Raw genomic sequence first — 20,775 nt, 5'->3', positions numbered from 1 at the left:
AACTGTAAGTAATAAAGGGATATTACCTAGAGTTCAACAACTTTGGCTGTGATATGATTTCCTAATACAATAAACAGAATGCTTTTGTCTGCAAATAAAAAAACATAACTCTGCGGGATATGTTTGTCATTAAGATGCCAGACAAAATTGTACAAAGTGTTTCCGTATGAAAATGAATGAAATTCAATCCCATAGGATGGCTATACACTCATACACACCCAAAACAATGATGGGTCCATCTTTGGGTAGCCATGGTTAGTTTACTGGATGTTTCATACTACTTAAAGAAGTGAGTGTGTGTTCAACTGAATAAACTCAAGATCTACATTTCAGACAACGTAGAAAAGCATCCAACATTTCACAAGTCTTATTATCAAAACGCAGGTTTACATAACATCATTCAAATATAATAATGCATACAGTCAAAAGAGAGGCGCTGGTGGTGAGCCTGAACACAGTATGTTTTGGTGATGCACTGTAGGCATTCTGAACACAAGACAGTTGCCCTCATTGACGAAACGAACGGACGACAGAAGCGTACGGTAATTTCCACGCAAAGCTCAACATTTATTCATTTGGACTTGAGAGGAGGCTACAATTAAATCTCACATCTAGTCTCAATTCATGTACACAAGTTTTCCAGTCTGTGTGGATTCATGGTGCAGCATAGTAAATAAGAGACTGAAAATGATTAGACCATTCTGACTGGCATCTAAGCATGTGCAGTCTCATATTCAACAATTGAAAATATGTAGCCTATGGAAAAATATTAGATTTTTAAAGGCCTTCATTAACTATGTGTTCTGTAAGTCCCTAAAATGAAGTTATTTTCTAATTGTATGCAATTAATGCATTTAACAATTTGGTGCTTTGTAGTTCGGAAAAAAGTCTCGATGCTAAAACATAAATTTAAGAAATATCTCCTAGTGGAGCGTTTTGATTCAACTGCATGTTGCCCACTTGATAGTCACCCAAACCCTGGTTGGATACTGCACCCACACGCTAATACACACACAAACACACACACGCTCTCTTAAATACACACACTGTTCGCCACACACAGACACGCTCCAGCACACCAAAAGAAAGGAGTTACAGGAATGTGAGGATCGTTTACAGTGCATAGAGAAATACCTGACCTGGTTCTAGTGAGAACCATCTACCATCTTTCTTCCAGTGATTTAAGACGAAATACTTCATTCCATTAACAAATGTCATATGCATAAACCATCTAAGATTAACACATTGATTCCATCACTGCTACAAATAATTTACAAGTGAAAAAGGGCCCAGTACAGGTATAAATAAAAGTATAAAACATTTCTAGTGGCAGATAAAAAAAAAGAAAATTTAATCCAAAACAGCATCAGTCCTGTCTTTGACTAATTCTGCCCATCAGATGGAAGTTCCTGATTGGAGCAGCCAGTGAGGGCTCTGCACATCATCAGACAGAAGTTTCTGATTGGAGTAGCAGAGTGAACTTGTGGGACTTGGGGTCTATATACTCTTCAGTGAGACGGATGTATGGGATGTTCTTGACGGTGATGGCCAGACTGAAGTCCAGACAGCGCAGCAGGAACTCCGTCCCATCCTTCAGACCACTGGTCACCGCAGCATCACTCACCAAGGTCCACTGGCCAGCCATCCAGCGCTCTGATCCATATTGTAAGGTCGGACCTGGGGCTAGGTAGGCCGCGAGAAAGGCCTGAACAAACCCAGTTTCGCACACAGTTATTCTTAGATTCAAAATACAATTTAATAATCAAAATGAAATATATAAATATATCTATAACAACTGTGTTTGGATTCAGTGATTTTACACAGGCTGTGACCAGATGCCGTACTCTGTATAGGGTGTAGAAGACAGGGTTTACCTTGGGGCTCATGTTGTGGGTGAGGCAGAAAGCCAGGTGTCTTTGGATGCTGTCCATACTGTGGCAGTGCTGTCTCCTGGTGGCGCGGAGATACTTCTGCAGGGCGCGTGCCATGGAGGGGAAGATGGCAAGGGCAGCCTCCCGCACGTCCATCACCTCAGAAGGCGACGCCCGCTTTTCTTCCTGACGCAGGCGGCGGACGTGCGTAAACGCCTCCTCCACTGCCACCACCAGTCTGGCAATCACACAACACCCACACACACACGTACAAAGTTCAGATAACATCTCCTCTCCTGTCCCGTCCTGTGCTCTACTCTTCCTCTCTCACCTGGCTCGACGTTTCCGTACTCGTCTATTGTGGTCGGCCTCTTCGTAGTAGAGCTCGTTGTGGCTGGCATCTCTTTGTCTGGCTGCTGCCGTGATCATGGCACGCGACTGCGCCCCCCCGGAGTGGGAGCCCGCTGCCTGCCCCCCAACTGGGCTTCCAGAGTTATCAGGGCCTGGAGGATCAGGGAACACATAGGCGTGAATACAGTGTCTTTGTGCCCTTAAGCAAGGCACTTAAACCCTCAGCAGGTAGATAGACCTAGTCACAGGTCTTATTCCTGTATTGATGTCAATAGCCCTCATTTATCAACCTCAGCGAGAACCCGAGTGCAGAAATTATTTTAAGACAGGGCTCGTGTGGTTCATAAAACGTTCTCATCTTGCCAATCACAGCTTAAGAAAGGTGGTGGCTGAAAACCACTAATGTTTCATGCCTAGTTTAGTGAATGAGGGCCATTGTACAGTACTGTATATGTATGTGAACTCAGAACTCAACGTTTTGTTTAATTTCATCACGTTCAAATAATACTTTCATGGGGCGCATACATTTCAAAAACGCATACCACATAGGCTTAGGCTTTATCAGAGCGGCCCAGGACCTCTACTGCATGTCATTCCCTTTCTCACTTACACCTTTTCTGTCACTATCGTCAATGAAGTAGAAATGCATAAAGGTATATCTAAAGATAACAAATTATTAAAACAATTCTTACATTTGTGGATCATATAAATATTCATGACAGAGACAGAGATACTTCAAAGACTGAGGTACCAGTTTGATCAAATGTTGTTGATGACATACAGCCCAAGCACCTAAAGAGGTAGCATTTGCGTGTGAATATCTGTGTGCATGTCAAACATAAGCCTTCTGAATCCTACTGTGATAGAGAGAGACAGAGAAAATGTGAAAGATTGAGAGAGGGGAGAGAATAAGCCCAACCGTTATGAATTATTAGCGGGTAGAAAGTCCACTGAGCTGCTGTACTTTCATGTGGGGGAGGGTAGGACCAGCAAGGATGCCATCCATCCCAGCATGCACATCCCTTTACATCACAAAGCAGCTCCCTAACCAGGTTCTACCAAACCCTTAAACGACCACAAATGCTCCAGGGCCAGTTTGGAAACCTTGTAACCGCAAATGCTAGTGAATTAATCAAGGAAGGAGGCAGATGCATGGCTAAGAAGTCACTTTGTTGGGTGTATGCATGTGTGCTTCTGCGTGTGCTTCAGTAGACCATATCTGTGCATTGTGCAGAGTGTTGGGGGCGTATGGAGGGAGTGAGGGACGATGGTGGGGAAGTGATGCATGAGATGCGCGCAGTTACTTCCTGAGTTTAAGTGCTGTGAAGAGAGCAAGAGGGGGGTAAAGATGGATGCTGGTGATACCTATCAGGACTTACTGTTTGACAGGTATGTTCTCAGTTTGTTTTTAAAGGCTGATAGCAGGAGGAAAGAGATCGAAAAGAGACAAAACCACAATGAGATGGTGAAACAAGTAAATGAGGGAGGGTGAAAAGAGAACTAGTACAGAACATTAGTAAATGTAAAGAGCAGATGAATGTCTGAGGTCTGAAGAATACTAGAATACCACACCTTCAACAGAGTAGATCTTGAGGCCGGCCAGGTGTTTGGCAGCGCGGTGCTTAGAGGCAGAAAGAACAGCGGGGTTGTGGAGAGGAAAATCCCGGTAGTAGAACTCCAGGAGGGATAGAGCTGCTTTCTGAATACTGGAGAGAGACAGGAGAGACAGGGAGACAGGAAGAGAGACAGGAATAGAGACAGGAAGAGACAGGGGGGGATATCATTAAGAACTCAATTCTCAATAAATTATTAATGATGAACAGCTTTCTTTCCCAAACTCAGAAGACAGGCATGTTAAAAAACATACTGACCCATCAAGCCCTTGAGATTTTCCCCTCCTTTCCACACCCTTTATAAGAACCACCCCCCTTCTAACTGTAGAGTTGAGAAAGAGACTGTGCTGGTGTATGCTAGGTAATGAGGTAAATTCATCATTGACACCCGCCCATGACACAAGCCTCCAAGTCTACAAGCTGGGGCTCTGTTTGTATGCGTGTGTGCTCTGCCATCACTGAAGCACTCTCCAATTGAGGTATGTTGTTTCTGCAAGGTTGGTTGTGCAGAACAGCACAATTAACAACCCCTCAATTTCTGGATGAACAACTATTATACCACAAGACTCTGTAACATTGACCGCAAATGTGTATGTTGATACGCAGTAGAAGAAACGCTTATTAGTCTAATAAGCATGACAAACGAGTGCAGGGAGCTGCAACACTAAGAACACACACACACACATTCAGGAAGGTTTATACAACCCTTGCCTGCCTGTTCAGTAAATTAAAAAGTAATTTTCTGTCTCCTCTCCTCTGCTCATCTGGTGGCATCTTCATTCTGTTCTTTTACTTCTCCCCTCCGTGTGTGTGTGTGTTTCTGTGTCAAGCGAGCGCAGTAGAGAGCGCCGTAAGCCCAGCAGTAAGGACAGCAGTCGTTCTGAGCGCTCTGTCACCATCAACCCCCCAGACACGCCCTCTCAGACCACGCCCACAGGGCCATAGAAACTAGTTATCTGCTTTTCCCCCTCCGGTTGTCCCTCGCCTGAGGGCAGCCTGTAGCCATGATCCACCACATCAAGGCAACCGGGGGGGGGGGGGGGGGGGGGGGGGGGGGGGGGGTGTTAGTGTGTGACTGTGTCAGTGCGCATGTGCTACCTGAGCCGTCCAAGGTTGTAGTGGCGGGTCTCCCCATCGGTGGAGCGGATGACACACACGCTGTAACACGGCTGCAGCTGCCTGATTTCCAGCAGCACAATAGCCAGGTAGTGGAGGAACAGCAGAGAGTCCACCAGAGACACAGCAAACTGGACAATTCCCTGGTAGTCCTCATCCTGTCACACACACACACACGGCAGGGCGTTGGGACACACAAACACACACTTCGCCAACAAGCAAACGCACACACGTAGACACACGCAAACACGCAAAGTCCAAGACATCCGATAAGCACTTACTTGCGCGTCAAGGATGCGTACACCGTAGAAGAGCCAGTAGGAGAGGATGAGCAGGAGCGTGAGGGTGGCAAGAAGTGCTTTGAAAGCGCACACGCGTGGCAGGCTGGCGCGCGCTGGCCGCAGGAACAGGGCCCAAATGGCCAGGAGCAGGATGAGCAGCTTGAAGGAGACGGAGAGGAAGAGACCCTCACAGGCTGAGCCACAGGCATGAAGCCTGTCGGGCCAAAGCAGAGCCGGGAGCACCAGGAAGGCCAGGGGGGAGGCTAGGACCAGCAGCACAAGAGAGAGGCCCAAGGCCAGGGGAGCATAGCGCTGACAGGCCTTCCCTCGGTCCTCCTCAGTTTCCTTCCCTAGGCCCACAACCTCCTCCTGGGACAGACTCAGCTCTGACGTCCCGGTCACGGCCGTGGTGGTTTCCCCCCAGTTCTCATCCTGACGGGGAGGAGGAAAAGAAAAACAATGTTGTAACTACAACTCGACAGTAAATCTACAGCATCGATTCATCTTTCACGCATTCAGTAGACATCTCTCTTGTTCAAACACAGACAGACATATCAACTGAATTGCGACAGGGTTTACAGAGATGTTTGCTTTACATTTTACCCTCCAGTCTAGATATGAATGGCCTCCATAGATGTAATACTGCATGACAGGCCTCAGACAGCTCATAATAACCAGGTAGTGATGAGGACACACATACAGACACACTAACGCCAACACACAGACAGTAGCAGTCTGAATAACTACAAACATGGATGTTATGCGGGCCCAACATAGCTGATTAGATGCAACTATCTTCTCCCTGACTATGTCTTTCTGCCTGCCTGCCTGTCTGTCTGTCTGTCTGCTCGGCTCAGTTCCTAATCCTCTTATTACTGATGTTCTCTATGTATTCCTGTCTTCCTCATCTATCAGTCAGTCAAAAACCCAAAGAAATCTGATCTGTTCCACTTCACTGCAACGTTTCCTCTGCAAACTGGATTGTGTGTGAGAAATGAGTGAGTGTGTGTGTGTCTGTGCTTAAATGTGTGTGTGTGTGTTTGTACATATACCTTACCTTTAACCACTGCATCCTTGTCCAATCAGATGACAATATAAAGAGACTGAATGCTGACTTATTGCGGGTAGTGGAGTTTCATTAGCCAGACCATAACACAGCCAAACACAGTTTCTTGTTTCAATCCCCCAGACACACACACACACACACACACACACACACACTGGCCAACAAACACTGCTTGACACCTATAGAAAATGCCATCCCCTTGCCATATGGGCCCACCACTGATGACATGTGCCATTAGGAAACAAGATGGAGGAGAGGGAGAAACCCAGTTAATTGCTGCTAACCCTAACCATGAAATCTCAGTTTACTCTCAGTGGCTTAATCCAAAAGTCCTGAAGTCAAAGGAATTAGGCTCAAAAAAGCCCAAAAGATGATAAAAAAAAGTTGATTTCTGTAGAAGCCTGTTAAGTTCATAATTATCAGAAGCACATTTTTGTTACAGTACATCCCAGCTAACACACATCGGGCCCTCAACACAGCTATATCTCAACTAACACACTCACCAGTCCTTCAAAACAATGTTGGCTAACACAAACCAATCCCTTGAAACAGTTGTGTCTCTGCTAATGTAACAGGGTACAAGTACAAGCAGTCACGCTGCTGGTCAGTCCTACCGAGCTTTCCCCTCGCTGGTATTCAATCCCAGGACCTCTCACATGCAAGTGCAACTACTAGCCTGCTACGCCAACAAAAAGCTAGCTTTTCGCTGGCGCGGGTGGACTGTATTGTTTGTTTAGACTGAGGAGTGAGTTTGAACAATTCACATTGGTTACACACACCAATCCCTTTAACACAACTGGAATATTTCTGTAAACAGCAGTTACTGTTTACAAACAGCAATTTTGAGAACATAAACTTGCAGGAAAGAGTACAACAGAGCAGAGTAAAGCAGAACACACACACACATTGGCCTACAGACAGTAAAACCAACTTTGTTCAACCAAGTGTATCCCAATGTGATTACAAAGGTCCACACTGATATTAATCCCCTGACCTATTTGGCCCTGGGTTACCATGGCGATTATGAGCCGGTTGCCATAATGATGACCCTGACCCCAGCTGTGGGATCTGTAAGTACAGAGTTCATCAATGGTTCAGGGGGCGGGGCTTGACAAACTAATCACATCCTACATCACCTATTCTACCCATATGTGTATCACCCTTAAAGCTAACAGTCCTCCTATCTTATAACCCTATGGCGAGTCATACTGTATCAAGATTAAATGTTTCCCATGTTATTTAGTACCTGAGTCTCTTCTCCTGGGGCTGCTGTTGAGTCGCCTGGGAGGGGCTCAGAGTTGTGCGTGGGCGTGGTCTGAGAGGGCGTGTCTGGGGGGTTGATGGTGACAGAGCGCTCAGAACGACTGCTGTCCTTACTGCTGGGCTTACGGCGCTCTCTACTGCGCTCGCTTGACACAGAAACACACACACACAGAGGGGAGAAGTAAAAGAACAGAATGAAGATGCCACCAGATGAGCAGAGGAGAGGAGACAGAAAATTACTTTTTAATTTACTGAACAGGCAGCAGCCTCCCCGTAAAATAGGTTAGAGGCAGTCAGCTGTGATGACCCTAATCCACTCTTTACTTCTCTCTCTTGGTCTCTTCTCTCCTACTCTCTCCTACTCTCTCTCTTAGTCTGTTGCTTTAATTTGTTTTCAATCAACAGACATGCATGGCTTAAATTATAAACAAACGCACACACACTGAAGTGCACATCTTAGTAGAGACAAATGCTTCTCTTATGATACCACACCACTGACTCATAAATAAACACCACAGAGCCGAGATATCAAACTATGTTTAACCAGCTGTATCTGAAAAGAGCTGAGAATAGAAAAAGCAGTAGAGAAAGAGACACAGAAGTACAGGCGCTCTACAGAGAGTAGGGAGAGACAGGGAGAGACTGAAGTAAGACAGAGAGCATAAGAGAAAGAAAGGGGACAGAAAGAAAGAGTATATGAGAAAGAAAGTAAGATAGAGAGTTGAAGAGAGAGAGACAGAAGTAAGATAGATGTACAAGATACAGAGACAGAAGTAAGATGGATAGAATAAGAGAGCGAGAAAGGGAGAAAGTAGAAGGCTTACCCATGCCGGTTGGACCTGTTGGAGCGACTGGAGTGGGAATACCCAGAGTGAGTGGACTCGGTGTCCATGCCAATGCAGATCAGGCCCCGCGATTGGCTGGGAGTCTGAGGAGAGCCTTAGGGTGTCGTAGAGGGGAATGTCTGTCTGACCGCGGAAGGACGGGATGAATGAAAAGAATAAAGAAGGAGGAGAAGGAGAGGAAGAGATAGCTAGAGACTTTCAGAGGAGAGACAATGTTAGGAATCCCCGATGGCAAAAACCCTGCAGAGCCTTAGAGAACATGGGAGAGAGAGAGTGAGAGACAGAGAGAGAGAGAGAGTGAGAGAGAGAGAGAGAGAGAGAGAGAGAGAGAGAGAGAGAGAGAGAGAGAGAGAGAGAGAGAGAGAGAAAGAGAGAGAGAGAGAGAGAAAGAGAGAGAGAGAGGAGAGAAAAAAAAACATAAATCCCAGGTACAAGGCAAGGTTTTACATTTGAACACAGTGGAGCATTACATGACATGACACACTCGATGAGTATGAATGTTACCCAGAGTTCAAGTGAACCAGGCTGCATCCTGATCTAACCTCTCCTCTCCTCTCACCACTGACACTGACAGAGTGGGAAGAGGATTAAAACAACAGGTAAGCCTAGATCACCATCCTCCTCCTCATGATATCACAGACCAGACTGGTTTATGATCCCTATCATAAGCATGTGTGTGTCTGTTTGTCAAATATCTAGCTTTCTTTTTTCATTTGTCAATTCAGGAGACAGCATTCAAAAAAGTACATTCCTCTGTTCAAGTTTAAGTGTTTTATTGTCAGATGCACAGAACAACACAAGTCCAGACTGGGTACTGAAATTATTGGGACAACACAACGCAAAGCAACCTGGCATAACATAAGATATAAGTATTCAGTTTAACATAAGTATTCAGTTTAAAATTGATTACATCTATGATAAGCTAAAATATAATAAGCCTCCTAAATATCTAAAATAATATACAGTACAGTATACTAAAACCTATAATACACATAACTTATACAAACCTTATAAACCTATACTAACCAAGAGACAGTGGGGTACAATTAGTGCAATAGTGCAATATTGCTGATAGTACAACCAGTAGCTGAAAATGTGTAAAGTGGGTGGTGTTAGTAGTGTGTAAAGTGGCTAATGAGTAGTGTACTGTTGTCTTTTGTCTCTGTTGTCCTAACCCCTCACTCAACCCTAAACCCACAACTCCAATTGCAGCCATTGTCCTAGAAAGCAAATGTGTTGCGTTAAGACTCCGTCAAGGATATTCTGTTGTCAGTCTCCAATCCTCTCATGCATGACTACTCATTCAGTGTCTTATCGCCCATCTCTGCCTCCCTGCTGTATCCATGACAACCCCCTGCCAATCATCTCACCCGCCCTCATCTCCTCCCACCAACCAGGATAATGATAATTTCAGACTTCAGACATCAGACAACACACCTGATTCAAATCAATGGGTTGGCACTGCTGTAACACATACATTTTCCTATGGGATTAATAGTCTTCTATTATCCACATCTATCTATCTATCATCCAGGTTCTGCAGAGCTGGATGACGACACCTTCATTTGAATCAGGTGTGTTTTGTGTTTCCTCTACACAAGGTTTGAAGTTTATTGTGATTTATGAAGTGGTCCACTGGAATGATTTGGTCCTGCTCCTCCTAACAATCTCTAGCAGCATCTAAACCTGTTGTATTAATTCCTAACCTATATGAGCTAACTATACTTAGACAATATATATATAATAGAAATAAGAATTTTGTTTTTCTTTATAGATAACTCTGTATTTACTACATGGTGTGGAGTCAGATGGCTGAGCGGTGAGGGAGTCGGGCTAGTAATCAGAAGGTTACCGGATCGATTCCACGCCGGATCAAATGATGTTGTGTCCTTGGGCAAGGCACTTCACCCTACTTGCCTCGGGGAGAATTTCCCTGTACTTACTGTAAGTCGCTCTGGATAAGAGCGTCTGCTAAATGACTAAATGTAAATGTACTACATCAGGGTTAAATCAAGGGTTAAATTGGTTTGCAATGTTATAAAATATTATTTTGACACAACTACACTTTGAACATTCTTGCTCTAGTGTAATCCACAACCATTAGTCTTTGCAAGTGTTAAACAATTATAAAAGGAAGTCAGATGTGGGAGACATCATTGTTATAAATACATTTCTTTGTTTACCCCTTTTCCTTCAGACCAAGGATCTTACAATAATTGTATTACCAACGTAAACCTCGCTACAAAGCACAGACGCACCAGCAGGGGAGGGTGTTTGTGTCCTGTGACTGACAGCTACTCAGCTAGGGAATATGGAGGGAGTCTAGTCCAGATACAATCCAGGGAATGCTCCTGATAACATTTCCAGTATTTGTCTTGTTTGCACAGTGGGGGAAGAGGGGGGAGTCTGTGTCTCCGACTTTCACCTCATCAAGAGTACCAGAGAGTTCCAGTTCTAACCCAGATATCTGGAGGTGTGCAGTTGCCATGGTAACAATGGAGGCATGAGACTCCTTGTAGCAGCAGTAATCGCCTCTGTGTCTGTGTGTGCGTGTGTGAGTGAGTGCAACGCAGATAGGGACAGCTTCACGTGTCAAACAATACATGTGGCCCATGCTCATTTCTTTTTCCATCACCACCTCTCTCTCACACACTCACAGAGAGAGATGCATGTATGTAGGCACACACACCACACACTCCTACCTCAGGTCACCCTGAAAGAGGTATAACCTGGAGGGTTTGACTGCACATGTGCCCTAGATGTATGTGGGGCAGGTCTTCCCCTCAAAGTAGTCAGTCATCCATAGTATGACACACAGATGCACACACTACCAGGCCAGGCAGAAAATCATACCCAGTGGGAAAGAACAACTAACAGTAACACACCAAGTCCTCATTGCATGAATAGGGCCTGCTGGAATCACCATGTGTCTGTCTGTCTGTCTGTCTGTCTGCACAGAACAACACAAGGTCAGACTGGGCACTGAAATTCTTGGAACAAGACAATGCAAAGCAACCTGGCATAACATATAAGTATTCAGTTTAACATAGATTACATAGATTGTCTGTCTATCTGTTTCTGCCAGCCTTGTCTGCTTTTTTTCTATCTATCTGTGTCTGTCTGTCTGCCTGCCCTCCCACCAGCCAACCTGCCTGTCGTTCTGTCTGCCGGTTTGCCTGTCTCCTGCTTATCTACCTGTCCTGTCTTTCTATCTGTCTTCATGTCTGCTGTCAGAATATGTGAACATCAGCAAATTCAGTAATGTATGTATAAAATATTCAGGATAACCAACCACGTGTCTGCTCACATTTCTGGTTCGGTGCACAGGAGCAGAAAGTGAGACTGATCTTAGAATCACAGTCGTTAGCGTGTTTGTGTAGAAGAAGCGCAGGGGCACTGAGGCATCAAGCCAGTTGAGCGAACACAAGGCTTAAGGCCATATTGGCCCATTCCTCTATACATCATTGAATACATTATCTTCTTCACTCACAGAGTCACAGACAGTCACATCGAGGTCCAAACTAGGAGTGACATTACTGTCCATGAGACTCTCCATGAACTGAACTCCCCAGGAGAACTCGCAAAGGTCAGATCCGACTCAATATGTGTGTGTGTGTGTGTGTGTGTGTGTGTGTGTGTGTGTGTGTGTGTGTGTGTGTGTGTGTGTGTGCGTGCTTCGGTTGCTGTGTGTGTGTCTGTATATGTGGGAGTGTATTTTTCTGTAGGTGGTGTGCGTGTGTTTCAGAGGCTGTGTTTTTTCTGGGTGTGTGTGTATGATTAACTATTCCCCCAGCTGCAGAACCATTTGGCCCAATGTCAAGGCAGAGAGGAGGGTGGAGTGATGGGAGATGCCAGCACAGCATCCGTGTGCTGCCTGGCACTTTGGGTGGCACAAATAAACCCTGTGGACAGCCATGGTAACCATGACATCTGCTCTCTCACACACCCATTATTCTCCCCCCCCCCATTCCCTTCTCATCCCCTCCCCCATATCCAGCCCTCAGTGTGCCCTGCCCTTGTGGCTCTGTGTCATGCAGTGCCAGTTAAGGCACCACAGCCCCTGGCATCTGCCTTACTCTAGGGCTGTTTGTTTAAGAAATTAATCCATATTCACTTCCTCATACATACACACTCATCCGTAATAAAGTCTTAAACCATATTTACTAACCATAACCAATGCAAAGCAGATAAGTGCAAGATGACATTAAACAAGTGACTGTCATGCCCAGTAAACTTACACATACCTACACACACATAGAAACAAACTGTGTCTTTTCAACTTTTAAGACAAACATTTTCAAAGCAAATTAATTTTTTGGACAGAAACACTTCTAGTGCTATTTATAGGATGTTTAATCTGCAATCTGTTCATGCACTGGACACAACCCTGTATAACAGCTGTTGATTAACACATGACTAAAGTCCTGAACACAACATCCACATAGGCCTAGACAGACACACACAGAGTTGAGGACTGACCCACTTTGTTGGTATGTTAACTCCCTTGCAAATCTATCAAAAAGGAATACTACAATTATTTAGGCCTGTACACCTTTGTCTTTACAATTATAATTCTGCTATGGGAGACCTGAAGCAGACTTGGGTAGTGCTCAGGGGGAAATATAGTATGTCCCTATTTCTACCTGCACAGCATACATGTGCTAGGCTACATATAGCACATACCAATAGCACACGTACAGTTATAGTGGGTTTAAATCTCCACTTTTTTTTTGTGAAGGCAGCACACCAGTTCCCTAAGCCTACGTAAGGTTAAAAAAAAAAACACCCAATACTAATAGTGTAACAGAAAATGCAATAAGGACTTCTGACCCAATACAGTCTGAAAGCAGAAAGATGAGGTTCCTGCAACTACTTCAAAAATGGAAGCATCGATCTTGTCAGATCCACACCCCCCAAACCACCATGACTAACAGACCTGTGCTCCAGACCCATCCAGATGTGCCCGCCTCCTCCTTCCAATCTCTCACCACTGTTTTCCGCTACAGGACTACTAGATGTGTTCCAATTAGGGTGAATTTCTAGTAGGTTCAAAGCAAAGGCCTGAGAGAAATACCATGCCTGAGAGAGCTACAGGACGCATACACTGCAAACAATTTGGGAAATCTACACATAACGTGTCTGTGACATAGACCCAGCCCATGGGCATACAACATCATGTTACAATGTTGTCTACCTAGTGAAGAGTACCCCTAGCATATAAAATAATGTGGATGTCTGTCCACAAACCACAATGCAAATCAAACCGGGTCTGTCGGAGAAACAAAAGCAGAATTCGGTAGCAATGAACTTCACTCTCATTCCGGTGTATAGTGCACCCTTTCTCCCGTTAGGCTACATTACATTAAGCATCGAATATATCTGGTTAACGACGGGGTCGGCGAATCAGAAAATTCTATGCAAAATCCCAAATGCACCGCATTGCATTCTCACCTTCATATTGTGATCGGATTCCATCACCTGGGTGCGTCAGAATCGCTTTGCCGCTGGGCTCACCTAAATTGCAGAACCAATTGATACATTGTCGTCAAAAGGCTGACCTACTCCCCCATGCGATCGCTCAGAATGGATTCTGGTGGGGATAGGAGACGTGAAATACACCGCTAGAGGGCGTTGATGTGCTTTCATTGAAAGCACCTTTAAATTATCCAATGCTGCAGCCCACCATCCCTTTGTACGACCCTGTCAGAGCTCTAAGTTTCTCTCGATGGCTAGACCAGGCTCTGGACCAAAGCCATATACAAATTATCTATATAAAAAACTTTTTATATGGCTCTGCTCTGGACCATAGAGCGAGCTGTGTTGCAAAGCATTTTCAACAGGCAGAAACATTCCCCCAAAAGACAGTTCCGTTTTCAAACGCAATTGGTTAATTGACAAACAAAAAATAGTTACAAAAAAAGTATATTAAAGTATACTAGAAATATACTTAAATATGGATCGTAAACCTTTGATATACTTTTTAGAAGTATACTTAGAAAATAGTTCACTTTTGATGTACTTTTAAATATGCTTTGAAAATAAGAATTACGCTTGGGAACAGAAAATGCTATACATTTCTTCTGCAGTAGAAGGACATTACATGTTACATTTTTTAGATCCATCTCATTCTAATTATTCATGTCTATGAAAATCTATTATGCATTGCACATTTAATCTTTTTTGGTACTGAAGCTGTAACCTTAATTACCGCCAAAACATTCTGAAGCCCTACTCTTATACTAATAATTATCAATTGGAGTATTAATGGAAAAAACTAAAAAGCTACTTGAGAAAGAAGCAGACAGAAGGGTTGAATAATGTATTTGAAGTTTATACTGTCAAACTGACTGAAGAACGAACTAGCAACGTGAAAAAATGAAGATAACGTGGCTTATTGGCTGGTCAATTCCCATGATGCAAGGCAGTGAATAGTGTTAAAATTTGCTGATAAATTTTTCGTTTGTTCGAAATACAAATGTAACTTCATGAATTTCGTTTTTAAATGTGTATGCTTAGAGGAGAGGAGTCAGAGATCGATTGTCATCACAGAGTTTTATACAGTTCAAAGTAGAAGGAGGACTTGTCTGGGGTCAGACGTGAATTGGGGGAAGATGAGTTTGCAACTACCCCCTCCTTCGTTCTCTGGCTGGTTCATAAGATTGTTCAAATATTGTTTTGGACATCTACAAAATATAGTTGAATGATTGTTTTATTCATGTGTAATATTTGTATTTTATATTGTATTTTATACAGTAAATTGGCAACTTATATTTGATTTTATGGCAACTTATATTCTACTTTAATGTATATTTTATTTTAAATTGTATTCCACTTAGTATTGCTAGTTTATGTATCCTTAATATAGTTAGACCATATATCTAAATTTTAGATTTCTATATGTTTATTGTATGCACCTATTCCTGCCAAAGCAAATTCCTTGTCTGTGCAAACTTTCATGGCGAATAAATCCCTTTCTGATTCTGATTTTATTATGATAGATTTGTGTAGATACCAAGGATGAATTGGTTATCTTTCAGGAAGAAGGAGTAGTTACTAGAATCCAGATTTCAGTAAACAACAAAGTAACAAACATTACACAAATATACCTCACAATTCTCCACCATTTACTCTTCTGGTAAAGGTTAAGTCTTGAAGAACTTTCCTCAAAAGTTCTGATTTAGGTTTGTTCTTGGTTCAAACCCCCCCCCCCCCCAACTCTAAAGTTCCTTTACATCAGCGTTTGGTGGGTAATCAGCATACTGAGGGTGTCAAGAGGGCTGATTAGTTTGTCTGATGTGATCAAATCAGACTCTTCAGGTGTGACAAATCTTGGCTCCATGTGATCTGGCTGACCTCACTTCAGTTTTATCACAGAGGTCACAGCTGTAGGGCTTCTCTCCAGTGTAGTTCCAGCTGTGAAATCTTAACCCTGCTGCCTTCGGTTGACAATGACCCAAGGTTCACAATGACCCGAAGGTTCACAATGACCCATCGTTGTGCTGCGACAACTTTACCCAATACAAAAACAAATATAAAGCATATACTTTTAACTTTCGCACTGTAGGGGGGGGGGGGGGGGGGGGGTGGATGAGACACCCCGACGGTTAAAAGAAAATAGTTCAATTAATTTTTGTATGAGGTAAACTTGTCGCAACATGTGGGGAGGTCACAATGACCCGAAGATAACACAAGGGTTAAACCATAGACATATATACATGTCTATGGGTTAAACTGCCAACTTCTAAAGGTCTTACCACAGAGGTCACAGCTGTAGGGCTTCTCTCCTGTGTGGATCCTGCTGTGAGCTATTAAATGGCCAGTCTGTCTAAAGGTCTTACCACAGAGGTCACAGCTGTAGGGGTTCTCTCCTGTGTGGATTCTGCTGTGGAGAGTGAGAGTACCTGCCCGGCTAAAGGTTTTATCACATAGGTCACAGCTGTAGGGCTTCTCTCCTGTGTGGACCCTGCTGTGAAGAGTGAGAGTACCTGCCCGGCTAAAGGTTTTATCAAAGAGGTCACAGCTGTAGGGCTTCTCTCCTGTGTGGATTCTCCTGTGGAGAGTGAGAGTACCTGCCTGGCTAAAGGTTTTATTACAGAGGTCACAGCAGTAGGGCTTCTCTCCTGTGTAGATTCTGCGGTGAACTGTCAATTGGCCAGAATGGCTAAAGGTTTTACCACAGAGATCACAGCTGTAAGGTTTTTCTCCGGAGTGGATGTACATGTGGATTTTCAGGTTGCCGTTTGTTTTATAACTATAACCACAGAGGTCACAGTTGTAGGGCTTTTCTTCAGTGTGGCTCCTCCTGTGAACTTTCAAATTTCCGGAGTTGCGAAAGGTTTGACCACATAGGTCACAGCTGTAGGGCTTCTCTCCAGTGTGGATCTTGCTGTGATCTCTGAAACGGGAAGCACGGCTAAAGGTTTTACCACAGAGGTCACAGCTGTAAGGTCTTTCTCCGGAGTGGATATACATGTGGCTTTTCAGACTGCCGTTTGTTGTACAACTATAGCCACAGAGGTTACAGCTGTAGGGCTTCTCTCCAGTGTGGATCTTGCTGTGCTCCTTCAATCCACCAGAGGTGGAGAAAAATGTATTACAAAAGTCACAGAAATAGGGCTTCTCTCCGGTGTGGATCCTGCTGTGAATTGTTAATTGGCTTGATGTTCTCAAGGTTTTACCACAGAAGTCACAGCTGTAGGGCTTTTCTCCGGAGTGGATATACATGTGGCTTTTCAGACAGCTGTTTGTTGTACAACTATAGCTGCAGAGGTCACAGATGTAGAGCTTTTCTCCTGTGTGGATTCTGCGGTGAACTGTCAATTGGCTAGACAGGATAAAGGTTTTACCACAGAGGTCACAACTGTAGGGCTTTTCTCCAGAGTGGATATACATGTGGCGTTTCAGAATGCTGTTTGTTGTAAAACTATATCCACAGAGATCACAATTGTAGGGCTCGTCTCCAGTGTGGATCATCATGTGCTGCTTGAGGATACTGGATGAGGAAAGGCTCTTCCCACAGGTGTCACACTGATGTGTCTCCATAATTCAGGTCTCTCTTTGTTTTCTGTCTGGTCTCTCTGGGTCCTGTCTGGTATCTAGTCTCTGGAAGCTTACATTTGGTCATTTAGCAGACGCTCTTATCCAGAGCTTGTTTCTCTTTCTGGTTGAGTCTCTCAGGAGCCTTAAGATGACCTCTTTGTTTAGTCTCCACCCACGATCAAGTATGATTGACCAATAGGAGATCTGGAAGAAACAGTTCCAAGTGAATACGAACTCAAGTTTTCACATAAATATTTTGTCTGTCATAATGTCTACTTTGCATGTTGATCATTTGATGAGAAGAGTGTGTTACTTAGGTTTATTATATCTGGAGAAACACGCAATACAATGTGATAACACTATAAGCATTATGTGAAAAATGAACAATAACATGACATTGTATTGCAACAGCTAAGTTTCAGATCCAATAATAGTAGAAACTAATACATTAAAACTACACTGTTCTTAAGTAGATGACACACACACGTTTTATTAAAGATAAACTGTTATGTAAATAAACAATTCCCTCTGGAATAACTATCAAAACATGTCAATTTGTCCTCCGTATAGAATACAACAACCTGGTGATCTCAAAAGGTTTGAGATATTTTTGACTAAAGCAAAAAGTCACAATAACAACGCATGGAATGCTAACCTTGGTAGCTGTAAGATTTGCAACTTTGAATTTAAAATACATCCGCACTCTAAATAAATGTTCAAACCTGAGGCACAACACTGTTAACTTTACGTACCTCTGGCATGATAAACAAGTGTAGATTGAGCGATAGGGCACATATCCACCAGCCCGGATGATGGATTGAAAACTCGGTCACCGCATCTATAATGTTTGGACAGGTGGTAGCCTATTCAATCAACGTAAATGAAGGAAAATACAGGTTTATTTCGACAAATAACGCTAATTTCAGAGAGGGATTCTTTCAGCCGTGGTTTAGCCTATTGCTTTTCCAGTGTAGTGACTAGGGTAACTTGTATCACGGCTGCTCGGTGGCAGGCGAACTACTGAGCTCAGGCAGAGAATCTAGCTGTGTTAAAAATAACTTTTAACTGTCGGAAACAGAATCCCAAAAGAAAGTTCCATCAAGTGTCTTTTTGCGCTTGAAAATTGTTTTTGTTGAATGCATTTGTGTGGCGCCCTGCGGAAACCTATGTACAAATGTATTTCATGATTCACAAATAAATGTAACACCATTCACAAATGCAGGGGCGGACTTACCCATTAGGCAAGGTAGGCAACCGCCTGGGACCCCCAGCTACCAGGGGGCCCCCAGATGCCAGGGGTGCCCTTGAAAGATTACATACAATTACTGTATGATAAATAATAACTATAATAATAATACAAATCGATTAAAAGTCATAACTTCCACAAAAGTATCAACAAAGATACCAACAGAGCGTTTATTCTATTTGTGTCAACGCAAGCTTCTCCTCCCCACCCGATACTACTGTGGACTATTCCATCGATTGCGGTAGCACCTCTTCCCAAGGTTGAGCATTTGGTTTTATATAGGGAAAAGTATGGGCATTATGGATAGAGCCCAATTGTATACTTCTGAACATTTGTTCTGGCCAAACAACCCAAACAATATCCCTTGGTATAATGGAAGAGAGGTAAACTGGTTAGGATACTTTTTTGGTCGACATGAGCTATAGCTTTAACCATGCTTGGCACACTTTTTTATAACTCAGAGAAAACGTTAAGTAATGTAATTACTTTAAGTTGATTGTTCCGTCAATGATTACACGGAAGTTGAGCAAGTGGGTGGGCCAAAGAAAGGGCTTTGATGGATTTCATCAAGTATCAGCAACCAATCTCAGCTGATTGCTGATTGATAAGCAGCTGTGTGAGTGGGTGCTGCACAAACACGCGTGAACAGGTCAGCAGTATAAAAAACAGTAGCTTCAGCTCAGAGTAAGTATGAGTTGTCTGGCCAGTCAAGTTATTTACGATTCAGCCCAACATTACTGAAAGAAACCACACAGATAAGAATGGGTGAGTAGTCATATTTTCAAATGTTTGGTTTGCCTTTGCTTAAGATGAAACAACTTGATGTCTTCATAGGATTTCTAGCATGTTCAGGGCTTTGAACAGTGTAACGATGTCAGGGAACTGATTTTAAGTCTTGTTGTATTCCAGCCGAGAAGAATGTTCTGATCGTGTATGCCCACCAGAGTGCTGGTTCATTCAATGCTGCAGCTAAAGATGCTACTGTTGAGGTTCTGACTGCACAGGGCTGCAAGGTAGAGGTGTCTGACCTCTACAGTATGAAGTTCACAGCTGTTGCCACTGCAGAGGATATCACAGGTGAGGCAGCAGTCTTAACTGCTCGACGGAGTAAGCAGACCTAGCTTGTTGGAAGCTATACTCTGCTTCTTGGTGCTTTCCTTGACATCAGTTTTTTCTTCTCCTTCATCCAGGAGAGGTGAAGGACTCGACGCACTTCCGTTATGCAGAAGAAACCAAACTAGCTTGGCAGGAGGGCCGGCTCTCTAATGACATCATGGCAGAGCACCGCAAACTCACCAAAGCGGACATCATCATCTTCCAGGTTGATGCATTACAAACACCATTTCTGTCTTATGGTGTTGGTTGTTTTTAACCTTACTTTGGTGATTTGACTTGCTGTGTCCTCAGTTCCCCATGTACTGGTTTTCTGTTCCTGCCATCATGAAGGGATGGATTGACCGTGTGCTCACTCTGGGCTATGCCTTTACCTCAGAGAAGAGGTACAGCCAGGGTATCTTCAAGGTAGTGAAACCTTTTTTCCCATGGTCCATCTTATTCCAGAGATTAAGCAACTCAACTATTCTACAAGCTAGTCTATACTGATGCATACAACTCTTTCCTTTCCCCAGGACAAGAAAGCCATGCTATCCTTCACCACTGGCTCTAAAGAGTCCATGTTCTCTTCCAACGGCATCAATGGTAGACATGAATGTAACCCTGTGGCCTCTACAGGTGGGGAGTTACTGAGCGTCATGCCTTTTTGCTTTGAGATTTGGAAGACTTGCTGATTTGATGCATGTACTATTTCTCCCTGTGTAGAATGGGATCCTTCACTACTGTGGCTTTCAAGTTCTGGCTCCTCAGATTTTCTGGGCTCCATCTGGTATCACCTCTGAAGCCCGCACCACAATGCTGGAGCTCTGGCGAACCAGGCTTCAGGGGCTGCAAGGAGAAACTCCGCTGACCTTTGTCCCTTTGGATAGTTTTGACAGGGAGCATGGCTTCCAGCTTAAACCAGAGCTTCAGAAAAAGCATGCACTCCAAGAGTTTGGATTGACGGTAGGAACCCATCTGGGGAAACCCCT

The 20,775-nt window shown here is 43.7% G+C and overlaps 2 protein-coding genes across 2 annotated transcripts in view; one reads left to right on the top strand and one right to left on the bottom strand.

Moving 5' to 3' along the window:
* Positions 1 to 209: 209 nt before the first annotated feature.
* LOC124485562 (vang-like protein 1) lies at positions 210 to 13,954 on the bottom strand. The gene is made up of 9 exons (XM_047047251.1): positions 13,858 to 13,954; positions 8,386 to 8,655; positions 7,545 to 7,707; positions 5,233 to 5,664; positions 4,934 to 5,109; positions 3,795 to 3,928; positions 2,203 to 2,374; positions 1,875 to 2,109; positions 210 to 1,705 (listed from the first exon to the last, which is right to left on the bottom strand). Exons 2-9 carry the CDS (start codon positions 8,451 to 8,453, stop codon positions 1,445 to 1,447), a joined length of 1,641 nt encoding a protein of 546 aa, XP_046903207.1. The 5' UTR covers positions 8,454 to 8,655; positions 13,858 to 13,954; the 3' UTR covers positions 210 to 1,444.
* A 5,392-nt stretch (positions 13,955 to 19,346) lies between these two features.
* The window catches only part of LOC124485607 (NAD(P)H dehydrogenase [quinone] 1-like), a 1,601-nt gene continuing 172 nt past the window's right edge, over positions 19,347 to 20,775 (top strand). Inside the window, 7 exon segments of the mRNA XM_047047314.1 lie at positions 19,347 to 19,456; positions 19,601 to 19,768; positions 19,882 to 20,012; positions 20,099 to 20,212; positions 20,320 to 20,391; positions 20,393 to 20,422; positions 20,510 to 20,771. Of these exon segments, the coding sequence (XP_046903270.1) occupies positions 19,453 to 19,456; positions 19,601 to 19,768; positions 19,882 to 20,012; positions 20,099 to 20,212; positions 20,320 to 20,391; positions 20,393 to 20,422; positions 20,510 to 20,771 (781 nt within the window). The 5' untranslated portion in view covers positions 19,347 to 19,452.

Source organism: Hypomesus transpacificus, chromosome 23, assembly GCF_021917145.1.
Source record: "Hypomesus transpacificus isolate Combined female chromosome 23, fHypTra1, whole genome shotgun sequence".
NCBI lineage: Eukaryota > Metazoa > Chordata > Actinopteri > Osmeriformes > Osmeridae > Hypomesus > Hypomesus transpacificus.
Note: the sequence above shows the minus strand (reverse complement) of the source record. Positions and strands in the feature narration are given on the sequence as shown.

Excerpts from the sequence above, each read along its gene's own strand:
- LOC124485562 (XM_047047251.1), bottom strand. The coding sequence starts at position 8,453 with ATGGACACCGAGTCCACTCACTCTGGGTATTCCCACTCCAGTCGCTCC. Across the intron at positions 3,929-4,933 it reads TACAACCTTGGACGGCTCAG|TATTCAGAAAGCAGCTCTAT; the intron begins GTAGCACATGCG and ends GTCTCTCTCCAG. Across the intron at positions 2,110-2,202 it reads GTACGGAAACGTCGAGCCAG|ACTGGTGGTGGCAGTGGAGG; the intron begins GTGAGAGAGGAA and ends TGTGATTGCCAG.